Source organism: Martes martes, assembly GCF_963455335.1.
Source record: "Martes martes genome assembly, chromosome: 17".
NCBI classification, from domain to species: domain Eukaryota; kingdom Metazoa; phylum Chordata; class Mammalia; order Carnivora; family Mustelidae; genus Martes; species Martes martes.
The window spans coordinates 44,966,267-44,992,420 of NC_137905.1; the positions used below are offsets into that span (position 1 = coordinate 44,966,267).

General features: G+C 51.9%; 2 protein-coding genes across 7 annotated transcripts in view; both read left to right on the forward strand.

Annotated features, from left to right (window-relative positions):
* The first annotated feature begins 749 nt into the window (after positions 1-749).
* Positions 750-11,420, forward strand: EIF3K (eukaryotic translation initiation factor 3 subunit K). Its single transcript, XM_080828369.1, has 8 exons — positions 750-961; positions 1,817-1,915; positions 3,527-3,647; positions 4,939-5,013; positions 7,354-7,420; positions 7,524-7,601; positions 9,586-9,711; positions 11,349-11,420. Exons 1-8 carry the CDS (start codon positions 903-905, stop codon positions 11,378-11,380), a joined length of 657 nt encoding a protein of 218 aa, XP_080684495.1. The 5' UTR covers positions 750-902; the 3' UTR covers positions 11,381-11,420.
* A 4,751-nt stretch (positions 11,421-16,171) lies between these two features.
* Positions 16,172-26,154, forward strand: part of ACTN4 (actinin alpha 4) — a 68,669-nt gene continuing 58,686 nt past the window's right edge. For all 6 annotated transcript variants that reach the window (XM_080827617.1, XM_080827614.1, XM_080827615.1 and 3 more), the window contains exon 1: positions 16,172-16,435. In XM_080827617.1, coding sequence (XP_080683743.1) covers positions 16,274-16,435 — 162 coding nt within the window. In that variant the 5' untranslated portion in view covers positions 16,172-16,273. The remainder of the gene's footprint in view (positions 16,436-26,154) is intronic.

Consider the following 26,154-nt stretch of genomic DNA (forward strand, 5'->3'; position numbering starts at 1 on the left):
CGCTGTCCGGAGATGGATGGTAGGTCTGCCCGGGAGTGCCCATGCCCTGGACATGCCTGTTCCCTAGGGTACATATATACACTTGGCCGTACCCACCAATGTACCCACTGTGCGCAGACCAGCAGACGCGCACATGACTGGATACCCGTGTGCACACACGTGCTATGTGTGTGCACATACCTCCACGGATATACCACATGCTTGTGCATTCACGCCTAAAGTGTGCAGAAGGGCACTCGCCTTCTCCCCCAAGACTGGAGGGGACTGAGCGCCAGCCGGCAGGGTCCCGGAGCCCTTCAGCCCAGCCCGCCCGTGCCGGGTAGAGCATCACAATCTTATGGGTCCCTAGCGCTGGGGTTGGGGAGGAGTGTGGAGACGAGGTAGATGACCCCAGAGCTCAGGATCCTGCTTCAGAAGCCGAGGCCTGGGGCAAAGGGGACCTCAAAGAGCACTTCCTTAAGGAATCTGGCCAGGCCCAAGTTAAGGGATACTGTGCGCTCCCCAGCACGGTTTTGTGAGTTCACGACCGCGCGCAACACGAAGCGCGCACGCCGGTAGGGGGTCTCCCAGCAGCGGAGTTCGCACACACGACCCCGAGGGGATAGGACACAGTACGCGAGACCCGGGAAAAGCTTCGCCCCGCCTCCTCGCCCAGAGCCGGCGCCTGCGTACTGGGCTAGATGAGGCCTTTTTTCACGCTGTGGGTCCGGGTTGAGGGGAGCGTATGCGCACGCGTCAACTGTGCCCGCCGGGAAGAAAGTCACGTGGCGGCCGCCGCAAGCGCGGCGAAGAAGACGGCGACGTAGTTTCCGTTTCCACCACCTCTTCCTTTTCCGGTCCCCGGGGACGCCGTACCGTCTGGCTCTTCGGCTCCGGCCCCGGCGTGGAAGGCGACATTCGTCATGGCGATGTTTGAGCAGATGAGAGCGAACGTGGGCAAGTTGCTCAAGGGTATCGACAGGTCTGAGCCCGGTCGGAGGGAGCGTTTCTGGCCAAGCGGCGTGGTGGAGGGGATTTTCTGGAAAGCGCAAGGGGTGATTAGCATCCTGGACTTGCCCGGGAGTAGGCTTTCCCATTCGCCCTGGAGGGGGGACGTGTGTAAGGAGCGGGCACTGCGGGGGCCTACAGACATGAGACAGCCCTGCCTACCTCGGAGTGCTCTCACTTTTTAATTGCTTTAAGGTCTTTCTCTCTGCTCCTTAGCGTCCCTCTCACAGCCCTTCAGTTTCCTGTGACTCCGCTCCTTAACCTCTCACAGTGTGTGTCAGTGCCTCTTCATCTCTTTTTTTTTCCCCCTCTCATGCTGTTCATTCGACACACGTCACTGAAATCTTGTTCTGTCCGCCCTGGGCGGTGCTGGGGACCAGAGGTGACCAGGACAGCCCCAGGCCATGCTTCCAGGGGGTTCCCAGTTCAGAGCCCAGACAAACCGGGCAGTAGGCAGTGATAGCCTGAAGAAGTCAGGGCTGGGATGGGGGAAGCTAAGCAGGAAAGGATGGGATTAAACCAGTGTGGGGGTCTGGGGCAGGGAGGAGGGGTGAGGGGCAAAGATGCCCAGGAGGTCAGGTGTACAGGTTACAGTGACTGATTGGCTGAGAGGTTGGGGGGATATCCTAGAAAAGTCCTAGGAGTCTGAATGGGGGGGTGGTTCAGAGCTTTGGTTTAGGTCCGTAACGTGGGTGTTATTAGAGGTTATAGAGCTGATTTAAGAGTAAGTGGCCAGTGCCAGAGTTCTCCCCCAGCAGCCCTGCCTCCATAAAGTGACTGGCCTCAGCTCCTTTTTCGTCTCTGTTCTCTTGTGTCGATTCTTCTATAGGTACAATCCTGAGAACTTGGCCACCCTGGAGCGGTATGTGGAGACGCAGGCCAAGGAGAATGCCTATGATCTGGAAGCCAACCTGGCTGTCCTGAAGCTGTGAGTGTCTGCCTCCATCCCCACCTCTAGGCCAGAAGCAGCCGGGGCAGGGGAGCACTCTCAACATTGGATGAAGCCGGAGTTGGGCTGGTCTTTGGGGTATGGCTTCTCTTGGTGTGCAAGGCCAGGAAGCCAAGGGAGTTGGGGCAGGAGAGATTGTTTTTAAAAATTAATTAAGGGTTATATGTATAGGTTGGTACAAAACACAAAGTTCTAGCTGAATTTACATGGGTGAGAACCCATGTAAACACCACACTTAATACAAAATTGAGTGTTGTCAGGGCCCCAGCCCCTTGACTTGTATGCTTTGTGCCAGTCACCTCACCCCCCCCCACCCTTGTAACCACTTTTAGGCTCTCATGATCTGTTTTTTTTTTTTTTTTTTAAGATTTTATTTATTTGACAGAGATCACAAGTAGACAGAGAGGCAGGCAGAGAGAGAGGAAGGGAAGCAGGCTCCCCGCTGAGCAGAGAGCCCAATGCAGGGCTCGATCCCAGGACCCCAAGATCATGACCTGAGCCGAAGGCAGAGGCTTTAACCCACTGAGCCACCCAGGCGCCCCTCATGATCTGGTTTTATGTGAGTTTACCACATATGCGTGCATCCTGAGGAGCTTGGCTCGGGTTTGCCACAGACGTAGTCCTACAGCATGAGTGTTTCGGCATCTGGCATCTTCCACTTTGCACCGGGTTTGTGAGATCGATCCATTTTTCCCGCAGCTGCAATTTTTTTTTTTAAGTTTTTATTTATTTATTTGACAGAGAGAGAGAAATCACAAGTAGACAAAGAGACAGGCAGAGGCAGGCGGAGGGGCAGGGTCCCTGCTGAGCAGAGAGCCCGATGTGGGGCTCCATCCCAGGACTCAGAGATCACCACCCGAGCTGAAGGTAGAGGCTCAACCCACTGAGCCACCCAGGCGCCCCCTGGGCTGCAATTTATTGTCATTCTTGCATAGGGCTTCCTGTGTGGCTGTCTAAACCACCCGTTCTCCTGTGGATGGAGACCTTTGCATTCTATCCCCCCCCCACCCCCGTGCCATATTAACATGCTGTCAGCTGTGTAATTTTTATATGTTGTCTCAGTTTGGAGGTCTGTAAAATGTCGATAAGAATACTTTTATTTGTGGGGTTGTTTAGATTGTTAATGGCATAATTGCTGTTTAGTGAGTGCTCATGGTGCGTTAGCTTCTGTGCTCTAAGTTTTGTGGGTGTTAAGTCAGATGCTGTATTGTCTTTGTGAAGTAGGCAGGGTCGTTACTGTCCCTTCTTTCGAGGGAGGGGACCGATAACACAGAGAATTTCAAAGAGGTAGTCCAGGGTCACTTATGAGGCCAGTGGGAACCCACGCAGTCTGGCTCCAGGGCTTCTATCACTGCTCCAGACTGTACTTCATATTCATTTATTTGTGAACCACTTAACAGCATCTGGCTTACGGGGTGGCTGGGCGGATTAACTGTCCCCGTCTATGGAACAGGAAACTAGGTCAGGGAGGTTAAGGTCACAGAGCAGGAGTGCTGTGATTGGGACTGGAGCTCAGGTATGTCCAATTCCTGAGCTCTGGGCCACACCTGAAGAGGCCACTGTGGCTCTGTCTCTTTTTCCCCTTCCCAGGTACCAGTTCAACCCAGCCTTCTTTCAGACCACAGTCACTGCCCAGATCCTGCTGAAGGCCCTCACCAACCTGCCCCACACGGACTTCACACTGTGCAAGTGCATGATTGATCAGGCACACGTATCCTTCCAGTGTCCGGGCAGGGTGTGAGGGGGAAGGGCTGGGGGCAAGGTAGATAAATTCCCCGGGTCAGCGGGCTGTGAATTCAGCCGCAAACTCCGAGCGCCTTCTCTGGGCTTGGTGCTGTGCTGGGTGGGACAATTGGGGGACCGGGACAGGCTTGGCCCCTGCCCTCCCAGAGCTCACCATGCTGTGGAGGACAGAGGTCCTCTTGTCAGTGATGGGCTGCAGTCTGGGCTTGGGGTTTGGAGAGGCCAGAGGAGGCACCTGATCCTGTCTGGATGTTAGGGAGGGCTACTTGGAGGAAGGGATGTCCAAAGGATGAGCTAAATGGAGTGTTAAGGAAGGGTGATCTGGGCGGAGGTAAAGAGGTAAGAAGGCCCGGAGGAAAAAAGAAGAGGTCAGTGGTCTTTCAGAGGCAGGAGAGGAAGTTTGGTGCAGCCTCACCATGGATTGCAAAATGCAATCTGGTCAGACTTAGAAGGGCACCGGGAAGCCATAGAAGGCTTCAACCTCAGAGTGAGGGCGCCCGGGTGGCTCAGTTGGTTAAGCGACTGCCTTCAGCTCGGTCCTGATCCTGGAGTCCCAGGATTGCCTCCCATGTCGGGCTCCTTGACAAGCTTGGCAGAGTCCCTCATCCACGCTCTGGCACTCACAGTCCCGACGCTGTCACACTTAACCTGCCCGTCACTTACGCAGTGAACCTGCCCTGCCAGGTGTGTCTGTGGGAGTGCCTGCCTTCTGAGATCGGCCCCCCTCCCTAGGAGTCTGTTTCTGGGGCTTGCAAAAAAAAGAAAAAAGTAGATGTACGGTACGCTGTTAAAAGTACGAAAAGCACAGTGGAAAGAGACAAGGCTTCCTCCCTCCCCTGCCCCACAGCCACCCTATTCCCCTGCTGGGGGGCAACACTTGTTTGCCATTCTTGGGTGCCTTTCCGGAGATACCCTAGAGACGAATGAGTACAGGCGTGTGTGTTCACATATGTGTGTGTGCTCCCCCAACACACACACCAGTCGCCCACCCAGATGGTGGTCTCTTACGCGTGTTGGCGTGTGTCTCGCCTTTTCACATCCCAGTGTGTCTTGTCGCCTCTCCACGCCGGTTCTCTAAGAGTTGGCTCCTCCCAGAGTGCGGACAGGCCAGTGTTTGGTTTCGTGGCTCTGTTGCTGGCTCACCTGTTGTCTTAACTGTGCTGTGGTGAACAGAAGGTGGGCAGGGAGAGGTGGCCTGGGGCTCAGCGGCAGTCCCCTGAAGCTCAGGGCTGTTTTCCCTTAACACATTCTTCTCTTAGCAAGAAGAACGGCCAATCCGACAAATTTTATACCTCGGAGACCTGCTGGAGACTTGCCACTTCCAGGCCTTCTGGGTAACTTGGCTGCGGGGCCAGGGTGGGCGGCTGGGCTGAGCTGAGCTGGGACAGGCGGCTGAAAGGAATAGCCATGCCCATTTGCTGTGTGCTTGCATAACTGTGGGCGATCCCCTGCTCGGGGCTTTGCGAGGATGACTGCAGGGACTTGTCATCCTCGTACTGAGCCAGGACGCCCACGTTGTCCCCTGTGCCCCCAGGCTGGGGCACGTGTACGCACACCCCACGTCTGTCCTTCCTGCCAAAGTCCTCCAGCCTCTGTATGCTCCTTCCCTTTCTCTCTCGAACTGGAGCCCCCCCCCCCTCCACTTCTGCCAAGGGTCCTTCTCACCATCATTCCCAGACCCGTGTCTCTCCCCCCAAAACCCCTCAGTCCTGCAGCACAGGTGCATTGGACCCCCAAGGGGTTTAAAAAAAAAAAACAAAACAAAAGTGGTCCTTAACTCCAGCCCCGAGTCTGATCTAATTGGTCTGTGTGTGGTCTAGGCGTTGGGATCTGAAGCAGGTATTTCCAATGCCCAGGGAAGGTGGGGAGCCGCCGCCCGGCACCCGCCTTTAGCAATAACCGCTCCCTCTTCTGCCCGTGAATGTCAGATGTTTCTACCCCCTGACCACTTCCTCCTAGCTTCCCAGCTCACCCCTGGGAGGTCTCCAGCCTGGCGTCCTTGGGCCTGACCAGCAGCCCGGGTCCTCCATTGTGCTTCGTCTGTTAGCAGAAGTCTGCATGGGAGACCCTGCGAGAAGCCAGGAGAAGGCCCATCACGTCCTTGGGGCTCGTCCCCTCCTAGCCCAGGGTCTTGCTGCCCAATCCCAGCTCTTCACGCCTTCTCGTTCCCTCTCCTCCTTCCCTTCTCATCACAGCTAGTGCTCTTCTGCCTTGTTTTGGGGGAAAATATAAGCAGTCAAAGCAGAAGTCCCATGTGTTACTGCCCTCGGCCTTGACATTTGCTGGTAGCTGACTGAATGCTTTTCTGTTTCAGACCCCACCCCTCGGCTGGTGCCCTGTTCCCCTTCCCTCTTTCCCGCTCAGCACTTCTCCCTCCTCTCATAGCAGCAGGCCTGGCCTTCCCCGATTGTTTCTGACACCAGAGACTGTGTCCACCCTCTAGTTCGTTCTTGCCTACAGAAATGAACTGTTGGGACACCTGGGTGGCTCAGTCAGTGACGCTCTGCCTTCAATTCCAGTCATGATCCCAGGATCCTGGGATCGAGCCCCGCATTGGGCTCCCTGCTCAGCGGGGAGCCAACTTCTCCCTCTGCCTGCTGCTCCCCCTGCTTGTGCTCTCTCTCGCGCTGTCAAAAAGATAAATAAAAGTCTTTAAAAAAGAAGAAGAAGAGAACTCTTCCCGAACCTCCATCTTCCCTACCACATCTGCCTCTTGCCCTTGTTCTCTGTACCCCATGGAGTGGAAAGTCTTGCATCCCAGGAAACCCCTCCATGTCAGGGGGAGTGGGACCATTGGTAATGCCGCTCGTGGGCTGGGCTGCCTGTGCTCAGTCTCTCCTCCTCTCCCTGCTCACTTGAAACCGTTGTGTTCATTCCATTCAGGCGTTCATGGCCAGCCTTCCATCCCCCGGTCTCCCACATGTATACATGCTCGTGCACGCACTGTGAAACCTACACTGTCCGCCCTGTGGGCCACATCTGATGGGGAGGGGCACACACTGCCCCCTCAAATCCTTTTATCATTTGGCTCCCGGAACACTTACTGTCCTGTATATCCTCTGCATTGTCTTTGTGGGTTTTTCATTTACCACACTAATGTCACAGGGAGCCCTGCTGGGAAGGTGACTTGTGGACAGAAGCCTGAAGGGTATGGGGGTGCTAGCCATGGGAAAGGAGAGTTCGAGACCCAGCACCAGCCAGTGCAGAGACCTTAAGGTGGGCGGATTTGTGGTGTGTCTGGGGAGCAGCGAGGAGGCCCTTGTGGCTGGAGCCAAGGTCTGAGTGGGAGGACGTGACAGGCAGATCCCGTGGGGCCTTGTGGGTCATGGTAGGACACTTGGCCTTTTCTCCGAGTGAGATAGGAACAGGAGGAGGTGGGTGAGTGCAGTTAGCTAAGTTTCTATCTCTGTTCCCTCTTTGGGTCTGTGGTTTCTGCCTGCCTGATTCAACCCCCAGCTTTCTGATTTGGGGCAAGTCACTTAGCTCCTCTGAGCCTTGGTTTTTTCATCACTAAAAATGGGCAGAAAATAGTAACTTATGTCATAGGGTTGCACAGAGAAGAAAGTTGGCATGTGGGGTGAATGCCCAAATCGTAGCTTCTGTTGCTAACTTCATTAATGATGATGTACTTGAGGTCATTCACATTATTGGGAACGTTATCCTTTCCCTCACAGCAAGCCCTGGATGAAAACATGGACCTTCTGGAAGGTATAACCGGCTTTGAAGACTCTGTCCGAAAATGTAAGTCCGTCTCGGGGACTGGGCTCCCCGGGAGGAAGGGGTAGGGAGTGGCAGCAAAATACCGGGGGTGGCCCTTTACCCTCTTCATTCCTCCCTTCTGCAGTTATCTGCCACGTTGTGGGCATCACTTATCAGCACATTGATCGCTGGCTGCTGGCCGAGATGCTCGGGGATCTGACGGGTAAGGCCTCTCTGGGTCTCTGGTGCCAATCGAGGAGGTTAGGGTTGGTCAGGGGCCATGGTCCTCAGCCAGCTTCTCAGATGGGCCCATCCCTGCGCCAGCAAGTCAGCATTGAAGGTCCCACCCACCTCGTTACTGAGGGAGTAAGGGACTGGTACAAACATGCCCTTCCTTGGGGAGATCCTCCGGCATTCGTTTATTTTATTCTATGTGAGTCATTTGAATGCCTGCTCAGTACCAGGCTGTTCTAGGCCTTGGGGATGTAGCCGTGAACAAGACAGAATGGCTCAGATTTGTTCTCAGGGAGGTAGCAAAACAGATGACAAAATGAGACGTGCAAGTGTAGTGTGCACTCACCCAAGACCGCTCCTGGGGCTCGGGTGAGTAGTGAGTAGTCGTGGGTTTGGTGTTTTTTTTTTTTTTTTTTTTTTAATTTTATGTATTTATTTGACAGATCACAAGTAGGCAAGTAGGCAGAGGGGGAGGGGGAAGCAGGCTCCCTGCTGAGCAGAGAGCCTGATGCGATGCGGGCTCATCCCAGGACCCTGAGACCATGACCCGAGCCAAAGGCAGAGGTTTAACCCACGAGCCACTCAGGCGCCCCTTTTGTTTGTGTTTTCAAGAGATCCTTCCAGGGACGCCTGGGTGGCTCAGTTGGTTGGGCGGCTGCCTTTGGCTCAGGTCATGATCCCAGCGTCCTGGGATCGAGTCCCACATCGGGCTCCTGCTCCGCAGGGAGCCTGCTTCTCCCTCTGCCACTCTGTCTGCCTGTGCTCACTCTCTTTCTCTCTGACAAATAAATAAATAAAATCTTAAAAAAAAAAATTAAAAAAAAAAAAAAAAGAGAGATCCTTCCAGGAGCACCTGGGTTGCTCAGTCAGTTAAGCATCTGATTCTTGATCTGAGGGTCGTGAGTTCAGGCCCCTACTTTAAAATAAATGAATAAATAAATAAAAGTAAAAGATCCTTCCAGAAAAAAAGGAAGAAAAGAAGGGAAGAAATGCGTGTTTGTGTATTTGCTTGTTTTTGCAAAAAGAAACAGGAAGGAAAATAAAACTAAGGAAAATGGTTACTCCTTGGGAGGGCAGGGTGGGCACAGCGCGGGGTAGCGGGGCGTTGGGGGTGAGATTACAGTGCCTTATTTGGGTAGTTTTGCCTTTTGATCTGTAGAGTGTGCGTGCTTGTGCGCTCTGTTCTTTAGCAGAAGCTAACTTTTCTTGGACGGTTTGTGTCAGGCTATACTAAGTGCATTTCATCAGGTAGGTGTTTTCCATTTTTTTTTAAGATTTTATTTATTTGACAGAGAGAGAGATCATGAGTAGGCAGAGAACCAGGTAGAGAGAGAGGGGGAAGCAGGCTCCCTGCTGAGCAGAGAGCCTGATGTGGGGCTCGATCCCACGACCCTGAGACCATGACCTGAGCTGAAGGCAGAGGCTTAACCCACTGAGCCACCCAGGCACCCTGTCTTACATATTTAAAAGAGAGATTAAGTCAAAAAGGGATCAAGCAACCCTTAGACTTGAGTCTAAAGAGAAGCAGACGAATTTATCAGATTGCTAACAGTCCCACAGGAGTTACCTCAAGCAGCAGGTTGTCTTCTGGCCGTGCATCCTTACTGGCAGGTTTTTTAAGAGCAAAAACAGCCTGCAAAGAAATTCCCAGCTGAGGCTCTGGCCTTACGGGTTGGGATAGCGAGGACATAATTTAAAACCATTTCCAAGTTGTGTGGAAAAGCGGAGAAGGAAGCGTACCACTGTTGGAAACCAAGGTCTGCGCTGGGAGAGACGAGCTGGGAAGAAACGAAAAGGGGAGACAGGCCCTGTGGTGTCAGGGTGGGAAAGCCAACAGGCTCCCTCTGGCTGCCTCTTGGAGAACAAACCAGGGAAACGCAAGCACGCATGGCCGCAGGAGACACCTGTGGCCCCTGAGGCAGCCGGCAGGGGCGGGGTGCCTGAGCCGCCCGCCTGGCCCGTGTCCCCTGCAGACAGCCAGCTGAAGGTGTGGATGAGCAAGTACGGCTGGAGCGCTGACGAGTCAGGCCAGATCTTCATCTGTAGCCAGGAGGAGAGCATCAAGCCCAAGAACATCGTGGAGAAGATCGACTTTGACAGTGAGTGGGGGCCCAAGGCCGCAGGCTATGCGTCTAGGGAGCTGCCCTTTGACGGGCCGGGGCTGGGGCCCCAGAAGACTTGGATGGCTGTGGTCTGGTTCCGGGCCGGGAACTCAGCATCCGCCGGAGCCCACTGGCTTCTCTCACAGGGCTGCCTGCTGAGGGAGGTGGAGCAGGGGGCAGAGAGGGCCTTCCCTGGGACTCCTGGGGGCTCTGGTCTCTTCGCCGTCTGTCCCTGGGGTTGGCGCCTTGGCCCTGGCGTCTGGAAAAACAGGGACACCCGAATGTGTCCACGGGTTCCGGAGTCAGGTAGCTGTGTGGGGCTCTCAGTTCTTGGTTTCTTAGCTCTGCCACTTGGGGCCAGTGGTTTTACCTGTGCCTCAGTTTCCTCATCCAAAAAGTGGGGACACTGGCAGCAGTCATTCTGACAAATACTGTGTCGTTCCTGAGGCTTACTAAGTCGTTTGGTCCTCACGTGAACGAGAGCAGAGTGAGGCTGTCTGTGCGGAACGTGGAGCTGAGAGCCACGGCGGCCCTCGGCTGAACTGGCCCCGCTGGTCCCTCAGCCGAGAAGGGAGTGGGACAGCTGTGCAGTCAGCCCTCTGATCTGCGCACCATGTGCGCGTCGTCGAGTGAGCAAGAACCCGGGGCCGGGGGTCGGCCACTCTCTCGCGCCCTGGGTCTCCTTCCCCGCCCTCAAGTCTGATTCTGGGGTTGTAAAGCTGTGTCTTGGCCCAACGTGTCTTCTCACTACAGACCAGCTCATCTGGAGCTAAACTGTGGAGCAGGACTCGGTGGGCCCCTTTGCATGGGGGGCGTCTGGACCTGCACTGTAAGCGAGAAGTGCCCCCTGTGTTGAGTTCTGGGGAGAAGACCCTGCTGCATTGGGCTCTCCGGGGGGAGTGCAAGGCCGGGGCTTAGCGTGTCTTGCAGGTGGCACGTGGAGAGTGTTGCTGTGGCGGCGGTGAGAGGAGCAAGAACTGGCTGCAGGGCGTTCTGAGCATGTCATGTAGTCCTAGGGGCCTGTGGGGCCCATGCCTCGTACAGTTGGGGAAGCTGGAGTTAATGAACTTGGCCTAAGGTCACCCACCTGGTATAAGGCAGAGCTGTGATTCCTACACAGGTCTCCTTGCTCTAGAGTCGAAATTGGGTTTTTTTGTTTGTTTTTTTAAGATTTTATTCATTTGTTTGACACAGACACAGGGAGAGAGGGAACACAAGCAGGCTTCCCGCCAAGTAGGGAGCCCGATGCAGGGCTTGATCCCAGGACCCTGGGATCATGACCTGAGCCGAAGGTAGGCACTTAAAGACTGAGCCACCCAGGTGCCCCCAGAGTTGAGCTTCTTTACTAGGGACCCATACTGTCTTTGTGGGGTGCCCGGCTGGCTCAGTCTGAAGAGTGTGCGACTCTTACTCTTGGAGGTCTTGAGTTCAAGCCCCATGTTGGGGACAGAGATTACTTCAAAAAGAAACAAACAAAAAAAAAAAACAAAAAATCTGACTTTGAAGGTGATAAGGGCCCAGAAAGGTTTTGTGATCTGCCACCCCTAAAGAATTGTGGGTGCCGTGGTTGGTGGCTGGAGGTTGGTTTCCCATTCTTGCCATGTTGACCTGCTCCCCTCTTCTCTTCCCAACAGGTGTGTCCAGCATCATGGCCTCCTCCCAGTAACTTGGCCAGCAGGCTTGAATAAAGATTTGATGACTTCTTACTCCTGGTGTCTCCTGCTCATTGGCTTCCTGCCTCTGCCCCTCGCCCACCAGAGGGCGTCCGGGAGCAGGCCTCTGCCCACTCTGTGGGAGCCTCCCCCTCTCTGCCTGGGGCCTCCCTCCTCCTACTTCCTCCCCTACACCTACACCACCCCCTCAACCCCCCCCCAAACAATGGACCTTCCACACCCACCTTCCTGATGTGTCAGGTCACCAGTCGGGAGCCGGCAGCCGTGAGTCAGCAAGGAGGAGGATGTGAATGAATAGGATGTAGGAGTCCAGCCCTGCCGCTGGGTGTGCCTGGCTCTTCTGCCTCCTGGAACAGACAGGTGAACAGGAGTGGGTTCCTGGTGAGGGGAGGCACACCTTTGCCCTTTGGCCTGACAGGCTGGAGGAGGGAATGAGGGAGGATTCAGTCCACCTCCTGTCCTGACTAATGCTCAGCCCATCCTTGTGTGCCCTTGGCTTGGCGACTCTGCCTCTGTTTCTGTTTCCTCATCTGTGAAAGGGGGAGAATGACCCACCCTTGTCAGTTGTGGGAAGTCCAGGACCTCTGGCCCGTAAAGGTCTCTCATCAGGGCCTAGCCTGTTCTTGGCTCTTAGAAAACAGGAGTCATTGTTAATTTCAGATTCAAGATTGTCCCCAAGGTTGCATTGTTCGTATCCAAGGTTGCAAACTAGTCCTCACCATTCTGCTTGGAGAGATTTTACAAGAAAATTGGGAACTTTGGCTAGGCCATTCACCTTCAGCCTATACCAGCCAGGAGTCATAGCTAATATTACTTGATCTGTAGCTGGGTTGGTTTATCCCTGTCTTACACAGGAAGGATTCCGGAGTCTGGCAGAGTGACCTTGGGCAAGTATCTTCTGCTCTGAGCCTGCTGCCTGCAGGAAGAAAGGGTGGCGGCAACGGCGACTGCCTTTGGGGGAAAGTGGCGGGAAAGAGATGCCATCATAGATGTCCAGCCTTTAGTGTAGCCTGGCAGGTCACTGAGGGAGTATTTCCTTCTTATAAACCATTACATGTGAACTTAGCCTGCGGAGAGGGCAGTGGCAGTGCCTGGCCTGTCCCCCCTTCCGGGTCCTCATCTGCTTGCATTCACACCCATCATTCTTTTGAGACACTGACGGAGCCAGGGCAGGGCGGGACTCCCTTTGCCCTGGGTTCCAGACCTGAGCAGGAGCCAGGAAGCAGGGTGTGCCCAAGTTCCTGGGACAAAGGTGCCTCTGTGACTGACAAGGGGAGCCAGCTCTAAGAGGCAGGGGAGGGGCATAGAAGGAGACAATATTGGGGAGCTATTTGATCATCACCCCCTGTGTGTGAGTATGACTCCCACTCAACCCCGCTTGGCAGGTGCCTCCGTGTAGATACAAGCCGTACAACCAACCGTGGCTGCTCTGCAGGGAAGAGGAAATGACCTTTACCTCTTTGGGAAACCACAGCTTTTCCTGCTTAGCCTACTGCTGTTGCTCTAGGAGGATCCTTTAAGGAGCTATAGAGAAAGACTGCCTGAGGTCAAACACCAGCCTAGCGACCTTTAGGCACGTTGGTTGACCTCCCTGCGCCTCAGTTTCCCAGCTAGGGTGAGCACCCACTTTAGTGCGTTGGAAGAGTTGAGAACAGCCCGGCCTGTGGTAAGAGATGATACATTTACTGCCGGTCTTGCTCACTTGGGCTTAGGGGTGTTATTTCAGCTGCTTCCATAGTCCCCTCTCAACGTCCGGGTATCTGTTCACGTTCCCACCCTAGGAGGACACAGCCCTGTTTGGTTCGTTTCACTAACTAGAATTAGCAATGGAATACAACAGGGGCGCCGGGCTGGCTCAGCTGGTAGTACGTGTGACTCTTGATCTTGGGGTTGTGAGTTCAAGCCCCACATTGGACATAGAGCATACTTTAAAAAAACAAAAAAGTCACAAATAACATTTATAAATAAAGGGAGCCTTTAATTTAAACCTCACTAATGGGGGCCGTCCACTTCATCTTTGAGCCCTTCGTCTGGGACGTCTTTCAATGTCCATTGGGAGCAGGCAGGGTGGGGCCCGTGGCCCAGAGCTCCAGTGGCTCTCCCTGCCAAGTAGGCCCAGCACAAAAGTCCTGGGTTGGTTCTCTAGGTCACAGACAACGCTCCTGGATCTTTGGCCAGGTCCTGGCATCCCCAGGGAAAATGGGCTGTGCCCAGGCCCTGTCTCCTTCCTTTGTGTGCCATTGGATCCCAGTGCCTTTGAAAGATGTGGGGAGAAATCCACAAGCTCCCATGCCTGGAGGAGCCGGGTCTTCTCATTCCTATCCCCAGTAGCTGACTGTGACCCAGTCTACTCCGTTCACACTGTGGGCCAGTTCTTGCTCTAGTCTAACTCCAACTCTTACCTCCTTTGCTTTCTTGACTCGAGTCAAGTTCGCACTCTCCAGTCGCTCAGGTCCAAACCTTGGGAGCCATCTTGAGTCTGGATTCTTCCTTCATTCTCATGTCCACCCCCACTCTCCATCCAATTCACGACAGTAAGTCCTGTCAGCTCCACTCTTCCAGATCTTTCCACTGCCCATCCTCCATGGCTTTCTCCCAGGACCCTGGTCCTGACCACGCTCACCTGGACCATTGTGGCAGCCCTCTGGCTCGTCTCCCTGAGCTCATTCCACCTATAGTCTGTTCCCTTCCCGTGGCTGCTGGAGCCTGTAAACAGCTGCACTTGATCCCAGCCCTCCCCCTGCTTAGGGTCCTCCTTGAACTTCCCACTGCATTACCAATAAAATTCAAAGTCCTCATCATGGTTTTAAGTCCATCCATTCATTCACCTAAGATATATTAAGCTGCTGTCTTGTGCAGACACTGCTTCAGAGATTAGGGAAACGGCAGTGACTCATGGACTGACATTCTTGGGAAGGAGACTGATAAACACGGTAAACAAGCCAATCACGTAGTATGCTAAATGGTGATCCATACTCTGGAAAAAAACAAAGCAAAGGAGGAAAGGTGTAAGATGTTATTTTAACCAAGGTGGTCAGGGAAGGTCTCACTGAAGAGGTGATGTTTCTGGATCCAGTATGTGGGGAAAGTGTTCAGGCCCTGGTAACAAGGAATCACCCAGTGCAAAGGCCCTGAGGCTGGAAGGTGCCTGGTGTGTTTGAAGAACAGTGAGGAGAAAGTCAGCAATGTGGCCGGAGCTCAGAGACTGAGAGGGAGAGACGGAGGTGAACTGGAAGAGGAAATGGGGACAGGATGGGGCTCCGGGAGTATCTTGTTTTGAAAGTGGGGCTGGGCTGAGCCAGGGCAGGGAAGACTCCTTCTTCAGCCTTTCCTCCTTTCTTTGACTTTGACTTGTACTTGGAATTGCACCAAGGAGGGGTTCTGAACGAGGAAGGAGAGTCTTAGGTGAGAGATTTGAGGCTCCCTCAGGCTTCTTGTGGGAAAGAGAGTGTGGTGGAGGGTTAGGAAAGGGAGCAGGGAGATGGGAAGGAGCCTGCTGCAGTGGTCTATGTGAAGACAAGGCAGGGTGGACAGGACTAGGATGGGGCTGTGGAGGCAGGAGGAAATGGGTGGATTCTGCATATACTTATTATTTTTTATTTTTATTTTACTTATTTATTTTAAGATTTATTTATTTGAGAGAGAAAGTGAGCATGGTGGGGAGGGGCACAAGGAGAGGGTGAGACTCTTAAGCCGACTCAGCACCAAATGCGAGTCCCACTTGGGGACTAGTGATTCTGAGATCATGACCGGAGCAACCTGGGTGGAAACCAAGAGTTGGTTGCCTAACTGCACCACCTGTATATACTTTTAAGATGGAACTGACAATTTCCTGAATTGGATGTGGGGCGTGAAGACAAAGAGGAAGCAAGGATTGATGGAAAGTCTCATTGCCCACACAGCTGGAAGGATGGAGGCGCCATTAACCGAAATGAGGATGACTGTGGGCTGATCAGGTTTGGGAAGATCAGAAGCTTTGGATATTTAAATCTGAGAGGTCTATGAATGTGGCAGTGTCATTTATTCGTATTTATTTGCTTACTTACTGTTGCCCCCCCCCCCACCATGTGAGCCACATGAGAACTAATCATGTTAGAATCACTTACCATGCTCAGGATTCTATTGCCAGTGCCCAAGAACAATGCCTGGCACACCACAGGTGCTCAATAAATGTTGAATGAATGAAGACAGACAAGTCCCCAGACTCCTTTACCTTCCCGGTCAGCCAATATTTATTCCAATCTACCTAACTCACAAAACTTTTGTTTTGTGAATCCTTCAGGTCTGTGTCCAAATATCCCCTTTTCTGCAAAGCCTACCCTGAATACTGTTTGACATTCCAGCTCATGCTTAATTTTTCTCCATAACGTTTATCAGATGTTGGACTATACTTCCAAAGATTTTGTTATCTTCCTTCACTAGAACGTAGTTCCACGAGGGCAAGGATTTCTGTCTATCTTGTTTAGTGCCAATGCGTAAGACATGATGCGGCACACAGTCGGCAGGTCAAGGCTTGATGGCGAGACCTCCGCCTTATGAATCATTCATGATGACCCCGCCCACACGCAGAGAACGGGCGCGCTCTCGCGGGAGAGGGGAAGCAGCTCGTACACGAGCTGAAGGGGCGGTGGGGGAAGTGAACTCTGCGCAGCCGCCGAGTTCCAGAGGCGGGTCCCAGCACCTTTCTGGTTAGGAGGCGCGCGCGCGCGCGCGGGAGGGCGGCGGCGGTGGCGCGGTGCGCAGGCGCGGCGGGCAGTGCGCAGGCGCTGGGGGAGGGCGGGCTGAAGCAGCTGAAGCGGCGGCGGCGGCGGCGGCGGAGGCTCGGGCAGAGGGGCGGGAGCTGCGGCGGGAGCAGACGGGCTGGTGGGCGAGCGAGAGGCGGCGGAATGGTGGACTACCACGCGGCAAACCAGTCTTACCAGTACGGCCCCAGCAGCGGGGGCAATGGCGCCGGCGGCGGGGGAAGCATGGGCGACTACATGGCCCAGGAGGACGACTGGGACCGGGACCTGCTGCTGGACCCGGCCTGGGAGAAGCAGCAGCGTAAGGTGCGCGGCCCGCGGGCCGGACGGGCTGAAGGGGGGCTTCCGAGGGAGGTTGGGGCCCGGGAAGGGGATTGGAGTTCTCAAGAGGGAATTGGAGAGTCTGTGGGGGGAGTCGGGGGTTATGAGACGGAATTGGCGGGACTGGGAAGGGGTTTGTAGTCCTAAGAAGAAATTTTAGAACTTGACCAAGGAATGGGGAGTCTGAAAAAATAGTTGGCGTCCGTGTAGGGAATATAGAAGTCTAAAAAATAAAAAATCAGAGAGCCCGATGAAGGAATTGGAGGGTCTGGGCGGGGAATTGGGGGAAACCAAGATGCTTGGAGACTCTAAAATGGAATTGGGGTCTGAGGCGGGATGGAAGGGTTCAGAGGGTGTTTGGGGGTGCGGAGAGAAACGGAGGAATCTGGAATTTGTGGGCCAGAATGGAATTAATGGTTGGCGGAGCCTGAAGAGGAGCTCGAAGATGGAAGGGGTTATTTGGAGTGCAGAAAGGTGTGAAGAAGATTAGGGTTTGGGGAGTTCTAAAGGGGTTGGAAATCCTGGAAGTCTGAAGATGGAGTAGGGGGTACTAAGAAAGGGATATGGAGAATTGGAAGATGAGAGGGGTAGAGGAAAGAAATGGGTGTGGGATGGGAGTGGGGTGTGAGGATGGGTAGGGGTGTGAATGAAAGAAGTTAGGGAGCTGTGAGAAGTGTTGGAAGGGGTGAGATTTATTTGGGGGGGACCCTGTTCTCATGGGGGGGGTAGGAGGAGTAAGAGGAATTAACGAGGTCTGAAGAGGACGAAGGGAGATGCAGAGGGTAACTGGAGTGTTTTGAAGAGGGGCTTCTGATGGAAGGCTGAAAAGCTTAGCCAAGGCTTGGAGGAGCCCAAGGAAAAGGTGGTGTGGAAAAGGTGAGCATGCTGGAGAGAATGGGAGCGGTGGAATGGCGGGTAATGGGAGGGAGATTAGTTTAGAAAAACGAAAGTCTCATTAGGAAGGCAGTGTGATGGATGGACTGAGAAAGGAATTTGGAGGGGGGAGGGCTTCTAGAGGTACACAGTCTCGGGGCTACAGAGTGTGTTGTAAGGTGAGGGGAGGGAGAATAAGGGAGGAAACAGAGTGTCAAGGAAGAATTGTCTTTGGGGGGAGGGGGTGAAGGGACCCTTAAAGCAGGGTCTGTTTTCAGGTGACAGGTCGGGGTGTGGAAGCAACTTAGAGGGGAGACTGTAGTAGTGAAAGGTAGACCAAAAGGAGGGGGAGATCTGGAGAAGGTGTTTGTGGGGAGAGAGAATTCAGGGTAGTTGATGAAGGGAGCTCTCAGCTGATAGAAGAGAGGGCTTGAGTGTGCGCAGGAAGAGCTAAAGAAAGGAGTGCGTTGAGTGGGTGTGTGTGTGTGTCGGGAGAGGTGGTTTAAAGTGTGTGTGAAGAGAGTGGCAGGTACTTGAAGTTAGAGGCTTTTCATAGGTTCCGAAGACCTGAATTTTCTTCCCAGATTTGTTACTCATAAGCTTTGTGGTCCTGGGCAAGACCCTTGCTTTCTTAGTACAGTTCTGTCATCTGTGAAGTGAGGAAGGAGGGAAGGAAGCCCTCCTGTGATGCTATAGAAATGGATGCATCCGGTGTGGGGATTTGGGGAGGGGGGGATTTGGTGGAGCTTTTTCACTCAAGGGATTTGAGTGATGAGCTGGGGAGGACAGCGGAGAGTGTGACTGGAAGCCTCTTGAGGGTGTGAATTGGTGCGGGGGGGGGGGGGGGGAGGTTGGGCAGTGCAGGCCGCCAGGGGTGGAAGGGTGAAAGGAGCCGCTGTTCCTGGGGTGGGGCCTGGCATAACCTTGGGTAAATTCCCAACCTCTGCTTGAATTTCCTCATCAGTTGGGGGGTGGCGGGTTGGTGATGGTGTTCTTCTCCATTGCTCCAGTTATCTCCCGGGTGGCCGGGTTGAGATAATCTGTTGTAGAAATGCGTTTTAAGGGGAGAGGGAGATCTAGCCCGCTGTCACGTCATTAGTTTATTGCCCCAGGCAGTGCTGGGTTGGAAAAGGTTAAGAGTTGCCAAGAGACTTGGAAAGTTGGGAGGGGAACAAGGGGGCCGCAGGGTTGTTGTTGAGTATTTCTGGGATCTGCCTTCTCCAGTTCCAGGTGCTTGGGGAAATGAGCCCGACTCTTTTCTCCCAGGTGTGAGAGTGGGGGAACCTTCCCTGTCCCTCCCTTCCTGTCTTCTACCTCTCCCCACATGCCTCCCTTTGCTAGCTCATTTCCACTCCCTTCTGGGAGTTAGGGTGTGTGCTCCTTCGTGATTATAGTCTCCCTTGCACACAGGGTGAGGCTGGGGCCCCATTCGGGCCCTGGGCGGGAACCCCAACTCACCGGAACCCCAAGGTCCTGCTGCTCTGTGTTATTTTTCCTCTTCCCTTCCTCGAGGACCAGGCAAGCTTGAGGGAGAGGGTGGCTCACAGTGTTCTCTAATACAAACTGCTTTCAATTCTCAATAAGGGTCAGATTCTAGTATGTCTGCTTTAGACCCTACTGCAGCAAATATTTACACATAGCTGTTCTTTGGGGAAAAATATTGCTTCACTGCTGTGCACTTTCCTATTATGGAATAGAGATCCTTTATGAAATGGGGGAAGGAGTAATGGAAAGGAATATGTACACAAGTCTGTACTGCTCTTTCCCTTTGAAGAGGAACCCCCTACCTGCTCCCCCCAACAGTCTGGGTGAGTTTTTCTACGTTGTAGTGTCACTTTAGGGACTGTCCCTCTTGCCTCTCCAAGGCTGAGCCACGGGCACAGGGAGAATGACACTCATGTACTCACATACTCTAAAAATCTGTGTCCAAGTTAGCTGTAGTCCCCTAAAGTGTGTGGAATTAAATTCTTCTTGGAATTAGTTAAGGGTTGGTTCAAGTCAGGGTGTGTGTGGCTTCTGGTGATTCAAACTTCTACCTGAAGCCATTGGCTCTGACCTCTAGGGTCCCCTGTAACCAAGGTAGGACCTGATAAGTAGGTTGTGCAATAGATCTGACACGGCTGGCCCTAAGTTTTCTCCTGGGGCATGGGGGGAAAGACTGGTCTGGTGTTCTGAGCCAGTTCTCCAGCAGTTACAGTTCTCAGCCACTGTTCCTTCCCCCAGTTTCTAAAGGGTCCGGGGCAGCCTGGCTGCTGCCCCCTGCTCCCCTGGACTGGAGAGGTCTCTTCGGCTCCTAGGGATAACCTCTAGCAGAACAAGAAAAAACGCCTCCCTCGCTAAGCTGGCATGTTCATTGAAACATCCTTGCTTACAGGGATTCAGTGTTTAGACCCCTGACCTTTGGCTCCGGCTGTATTAAGGGTGAGTTAATGATTTGAAAGTTCTGATGGTGTTTTGTTTTTCTCCAAGCAGGTTTTTTTTTTCTTTTTTTTTTCTTTTCTCTTTTAAAGGCTGACAACAGAGGCCTCAAAGTAGCCATCTGTTACTTTGTTCCATTAGTCTAATTGCTTCCCTCTTAGGATCTGGCTAGGACTGACAGGTCCGTAGCAGCTTTCAAAATTAAATAACATACCTATCCAAAAATATTAAATAATAATAATAAAGATTTAAAAACCCCCATCAAACTTAATTATCATCTAGAAATAAGACTGTAAAGATGGGAGGGGGCAACTGTTCTCTGCCCTCTTGAGAGAGGAGTAGGGGAAGTTACTCAAGTACTAAGCCCTCCATTCCCTCCCCAGTCCCTGAAAACGGGTCTTAGAACATGGCTTTTCTGATGACTGCCGAAGAGGTGAGGTCTGGGAGGAAGTGCGCCCTTTGTAGCCACTCACACTCAGTTGAGAGTTGGTATCATGACGTGGGAGCCGTGCCTGCTAATCCTAGGCGGGCCAGGGCGGCAACCTGGGATTGCCCTCTGCCTTTTGAAACACCCTCCCTGGTTCCGGCTTCCAAGACCAACAAGGAGGCTCGCTAGGCTACCTTGGCAGCAGGGAGCTGACTCACTCTCAGGTTGCAAGGGGTGCTAAATGGTTTTCTTTAAGGGCAGCGGGTTGCCCGGCCTCGAGTGGGCGTCCTTGTGGGGGAAGCCTGGTGAACATATTGGAGGAACACCGGCCAGGGAGTGAAGGGCAGTGTTTGAGTGTCTGGGCTGTCCCTGTGCTATTGAACTCCTGAGCTGCAGTCAGGAGGTCAGTTAAGATGTCGGATGGCACTCGCAAAAAGTCTTCTTAAGCAGATTTCCGGGGAGCAGGGACAAGTCTGGATTCCCATGTTAAGCCTCTGGGATGGGGAGACTTCTGTCCTTGAAATGGAGACTCCAGTTATGGCGGACTTTGGCCAGACAGCCCAGTTTTTCAGTTACCTGCGTGACCAGTCCAGGTTACCTGGCACTGCTGTCTCAAAGAGGACAGAAAAGAGAATGGAACCAAAAAAGAATGGATTTGAGAAGGCTCAAAGAATTTCTGAGACTGTTGACGGGGGACACTTTCAGCTTTTGCTGTATTGATTTCCAGTGTGCTGGGGATGCTACAAGCCTTTGACCAGATCTTAGGGTTCTTAAAACAAGGATTCCTTTGCTGCTTCTGTTTTTTGGGGAGGGGAGGAGGGGAGAGGAGAAGGGCAAAAATAATTAGCAAACTGCTATTTGCTTTTAGATCCCTTACTCGGTCAGGTTTTCTGAATAGCCAAAATATCGACATGTTTATCTCTTTCCTGGCATTGAGTATATTCTAGACCAGTGTGTCCCCCAGGTTTATCCCCGTTTCCTTCATTGAGTTATGTGCCTGGTCTCATCAGTCACATTCAAGTCCCTTCCCTCAGGTTCCCGCCCACTGCCGCCCACTGCCTTTATTTATGTATTCATTTTACAGAATAACAAAACACTCCTGTTACCTTGCTCAAGTTCCTCTTCCCCCCCTTTTCCTTTTACGTGGAAATAGGAGGCAGGTGATATCAAGTGGGTAACTCAGTGGCCGTGGTCACTGAAATACAGACCTACCCAAAGGGGAAAGGAAAAGGTGGGCCAGACGGAAGTTTCTGCTTGAACAGATGCAAATTCTGTCATCCATGGAGGTTTGAAAGACATTTTTAAATCAGGAGTGGGGGGCACCTGGGTGGCTTAGTGGTTAAAGCCTCTGCCTTCAGCTCAGGTCATGATCTCAAGGTCCTGGGATCGAGCCTGCCATCATCAAGCTCTCTGCTCGGCAGAGAGTCTTGCCCCCCCACCCCCACCCCCGCGCCTGCCTCTCTGCCTACTTGTGATCTTTGTCTGTCAAATAAATAAATAAAATCTTAAAAAAAAAAAAGATAAATCAGAAGTGGTTTGAGAGCTAGAGAGCAGACTCCTTTCGGATGCGTTTAAAGTCGAAAACATCAAATCACGGTTATAAGGAAACTTAGTTTTACAGTGTTGGCAGCGCAGGCGCCTGAATTTGTTATAAAGTGTCTGAAAGTGGGACAGTAACACTTGCTTTACACCAAGAAGGTTTATGAGTTACATTTTAGTCCCTATCCCAGACTCCATACTGGGGGAGAAATTAACCCGCTGGCTGGGAGGAGAGCGATCTTGCCTCCCTGAGAAAGGGAAACCTCTGCCTGAATTGAACGGGCGTGGGTGTCCTTACATCCGTGCTGGGGGCGCTTTCTCCAAGTAGCGGTCTCCCTGGGATTATAAAAATCTCTGAGACATTCGTCTTGCTGTTGTGCCTTTTTTGGTTGTGGTGTTCTTTCGTGTCCCTTCCCCCTCCCTCTTCCTTTGTAAGCAATCGATGCATTAACTTGGAATGTCCAGGGAGAGTCTTGAAAAGCTGGTTGGTGTAACTTGGTTGCCTTCTCCTGAGCAGCAGTTACTCTGGGAGAAGCCAGTGGTCTTTTCTGAGGCGTAATTTATTGAGGAGTTATTGGAAGGCCAGTGGATTGAGTTTATTGGGGATTTGCTGTTTGCCACCTATTTCTGTGCTGGCTCCTGCTTTTCTGGGATGAGTCCCATCCCCCCACCCCACCCCCAGGGTTGGGGGGGGCATCCTGCCATTTCCAGAAGAGATGGTGGTAGTTCTCCAGCCAGAGCACCAGCCACCGCCCCCCATACTTGCTCCCATGCTTATCTCCCTATTTACTAAACTTCAGTCATTTGTGACTTTTCCATAACCACCTTTACTTTTATACACTTAAAACTTTAACTCAGTTTGCCTTTCTTCAGTTTTAAAAGGAAAAGTTATGTAAGTATGATAAATGAAAAACTCAGCCTCCCTGGCCTTAAATAGAAGGAAACTGGGGGAAATAAACATGCTGAAAACAAAACAATGTCGTTAAATTCTAGCTAGGTGTGATTCCTGCAGAAGGCTCTGGGTCTGAGGCCTGCTCTCTTTGTGAAAAAGAGAGGTCAGCAGGTGTTGTTGAGGAGCTAAGGACCCACTTACTGAGCAGAGATTTCTCTGAAGTAATCAGAAGGTTTACAAGAGAATCAGAGGAATAACCTGATGGTGATTCAAGGTTTAATGTAGGATGTGGATAACCCTTAAAATCTCCCATGTGTCGGGACGCCTGGGTGGTGCAGTGGGTTAAGCCTCTGCCTTCGGCTCAGGTCATGATCCCAGGGTTCTGGGATGGAGCCCAGCATCAGGCTCCCAGCTCAGCAAGGAGTCTGCTTCTCCCTCTGCCTGTCCTTCCCCCTGCTTGTGCTCATGTAGGTGTGCTCGCTTGCTCACTCTCTCTCTCTCTCTCTCAAATAAAATCTTAAAAAAAAAAAACAAAAAACTCCCATGTGTGCATGCCACATTTGGGGGAAAAAAAAAAACAAAACATCTCACTTAACCCTGGAAACATTACACGAATGTCAGGACAGCGTGGCTTACCCAGGAACTCACCACCCATCCTGCTTGCCCCATGTCCCACATCTCACTCAAGATTGAATGACACTGGATTTATCCTTGCTTTCAGATGTTAGGGTTTTTTGTTTGCTTGTGTTTTAAGAACCCGGGGCCACGTTGTAAGTACAAGAATTGTGGGCCTGTCACTTGCCCCTCACATAGCCATTTCTGAGGCTGTGGTTTTCGTACACATAGCCACTGGAAGTGTCGTCCTGTGAATACACTGTTATGTTGCTTGGGTATTTGAATCCTAGATTCTGAGAGGAAAGCAGTGCCCTCCTGACGACTTAAGAAAGGCTTATTTAAATGTTTGTCTTCCAAATATCAGAGCAGAACAGATTCTTTGTTTTCCAGTGGAACTATCAACCCAGGGCAGGAGGAGTTGAAAGTGGCAGTTACTACCCGTGGAACACAATGAAGTCATCTTGGGAAATATCGTTGATGGCGTTGAAATGATTGAATGGGATGCTGGAACACCAGCCATACAATAGCATTTGTGTCTTCAGCTTTGGGCAGGAATAAAGAAGACATTGTGGTTTGTTTTATGCTTTTTAAAGTTTCCCCCCCCAAAGGTGTGGGTCTGAGTGATGTCTGTCACTGGCTTTCTAGTGGGTTTTTCTTTTATCTTCTCCCCCTCCCTGATGGCTGTTGAGAGTGGGTGGAAGCCACATTCTAGGTGGATGAGAGGCAGTGAGGAAGGCAGGCCGTGGGCCCTACTCCTCGTTCTCCACCTGTGAGAATGATCTGGTTTTTTTTTTAATCTCCAAAAAGCCTACGATAAACAGTTTATATGTCGCACCTCCTGAGCAGAAATGACTCTGTTTTAAGAACGTCTTAATGAGCAGCCATCCAGGATGGAGGGACAACAGGAAGTGATCTGGATGCATTTCTTTTTTTGATACATATGTCATTTCAGTGGCTGGGAAGGCCAAGTTGCGATTAGAAGAGACATCACGGGAGGAAACTTGAAGGTGATTCAGCAGCCAGCCATGCTGGGAGGTTGCGTGAGGGGCTGTCACTCTGGGAAGGTTGATGGGTCTGAAATGGCAGGCCCCCTTTGACCAGGCGCCCAGGGCAGTGCTGGAAGCTTCCTTCCGTCAGGGTCATTGCCCCAGTCTGTGCCTGTGTAATAGCACATGAGTGCTCTATGATCTGGGTGTGAGTAAAAGGTATTTAGTTGATATCACCATGGAAACCAAGTCGCTTACTAATTGTTTTGGGGAGCGCCTCCACACCAGAGGCAGCACTGATGGTGGAATGTTGGGCTCATGGGCAGAAATATGCTGCCAGCTGGTGTCCCAGGAAAGTGTCCACAGGCACAGTGGCCATGCTGGGTCGGGGGACAGGGAGCCTGTTTCCTGGGGCAAGAGTTGCGACACTCTGTTTTATCGATCAATGAGGGGTGAGTTTGAGCAGGAGAGAGGGAGAAGGAAAGGCAGACCGCAGGAAAGCCGCTGCTGGCTTTGTGGACTGGACGTGCGCTTTTTCTCTAGGCATTTAGAGTTGGAATCTCAGCTATGTGACTTCTTAATAGCAGGGCAAGATGTGCCTGCATCTTTTGCCTGCTTTCACAAACATTGACAAATTAAAAAGGACTCCAGAGTTTCCAGCAAATCCCAAGTGCAGTTCATTCCATGATAACATTAAAAAAGAAAAAAATCCACATCCTTCCTACCCCAACTCTGACAATAAATAAACTTTTTTCTCCCTGTTACTTCCCCCATCTTTCCTTTAAGGAATTGAATATCTTTATATTAAACTCTTGAGTCTGATGAAAATATTGAATGCTTTCACAAAGTGCTTGTTGGGCTGTTTTTGGTATGAATTGTGTTTGGAAGTGTCAGGTTTTCGTTTGGGGTTTTTTTTGTTGTTGGTTTGTTTTTGTTTTTTGTTTTTTGTTTTTTTTTTTAATTTTATAGGTTTGTATGATATTCCGGTTCTGGCTTATGATATAAACTCCGTTTTAAAATTCAAAATGTCTGGAAGCAGCTGGTTTTCCAGGCTGGTTCAAGGGCAGTCTGATGAATCAACCCTTCTTACAGGCAGTCTGCTAACCAGTCCTGGAAGGTATCCAGACGGTAAACATCACTAGGATTGGGGGGCCTCCCCCCAACTTTTTTTGGGTCATTTGAACTATGCTGCCAAGTCTGGAAGGATTTGACTTTCTGTAAAACAGAAAGGTCTGTATCAAGATGTCTTTTTCAGACATGTCAGGCGTATAGTCAGTCCAGTGCCGGGTCTGCTGATAGAGTGAGAGGAAATACCTAGACGGGTTTGGGGAGGGCCTTCTTGACCATGTTGGGAAACTAATTGTCCCTTTCCTTGTGTAACTTTCTTTAACTCACTGACACAGAGACAGTCCACAGAAAAGAATTCCATCCATTGAGAGCTGTGATCCATTTTAGGGATGGTCGGTTAAGGGACCCTAGGCCCAAAGCTGTGTAACGTTCAGGGGTGGCACTTGACTCTTTACTCCTGCCCAGAAACACCCTAGAGATTCAGGCGGAACAAGCTTTGACCATAAAAACAGAAGACTTGAAGTGCATGGAGTTTTCTTTGCAGCTACCTTAGACTTGGAAAAGTTCTGGGCCTCTTTAATAAACAACCACAAAGCAACGTTTGCCAAATACGGCCTGCTCTAGGGCCACAGGGTTAGCTAGGAGACAGCTTTCTTGCCTAAAAATAAGTGCATGTTCCTATCAAACATTCCAAGCATTGTTTAAACATGAGACTTCTGAGTAGCTGTTCAGACTTTGTGGGTTCAGTGATGTCAGCATGTGGGTAGTTTGGGGAGCTGGCTCCCCATTTTGGGATTGGCTGGTGGCGACCAAGAAAATCAGGTGACCAAATGCAGACCATCTTCCATCTCATTTCTGTATGTTCTTGGTCTGTTTGTAGGCTGGT

What these genes read in the sequence shown, in the direction of transcription:
- EIF3K (XM_080828369.1), top strand. Translation starts at nt 903, where the DNA reads ATGGCGATGTTTGAGCAGATGAGAGCGAACGTGGGCAAGTTGCTCAAG. An exon ending in GCCACTTCCAGGCCTTCTGG is followed by an intron (nt 5,014 to 7,353) that starts GTAACTTGGCTG and finishes TTTCCCTCACAG; the next exon opens with CAAGCCCTGGATGAAAACAT. An exon ending in GGAGAAGATCGACTTTGACA is followed by an intron (nt 9,712 to 11,348) that starts GTGAGTGGGGGC and finishes TCTTCCCAACAG; the next exon opens with GTGTGTCCAGCATCATGGCC.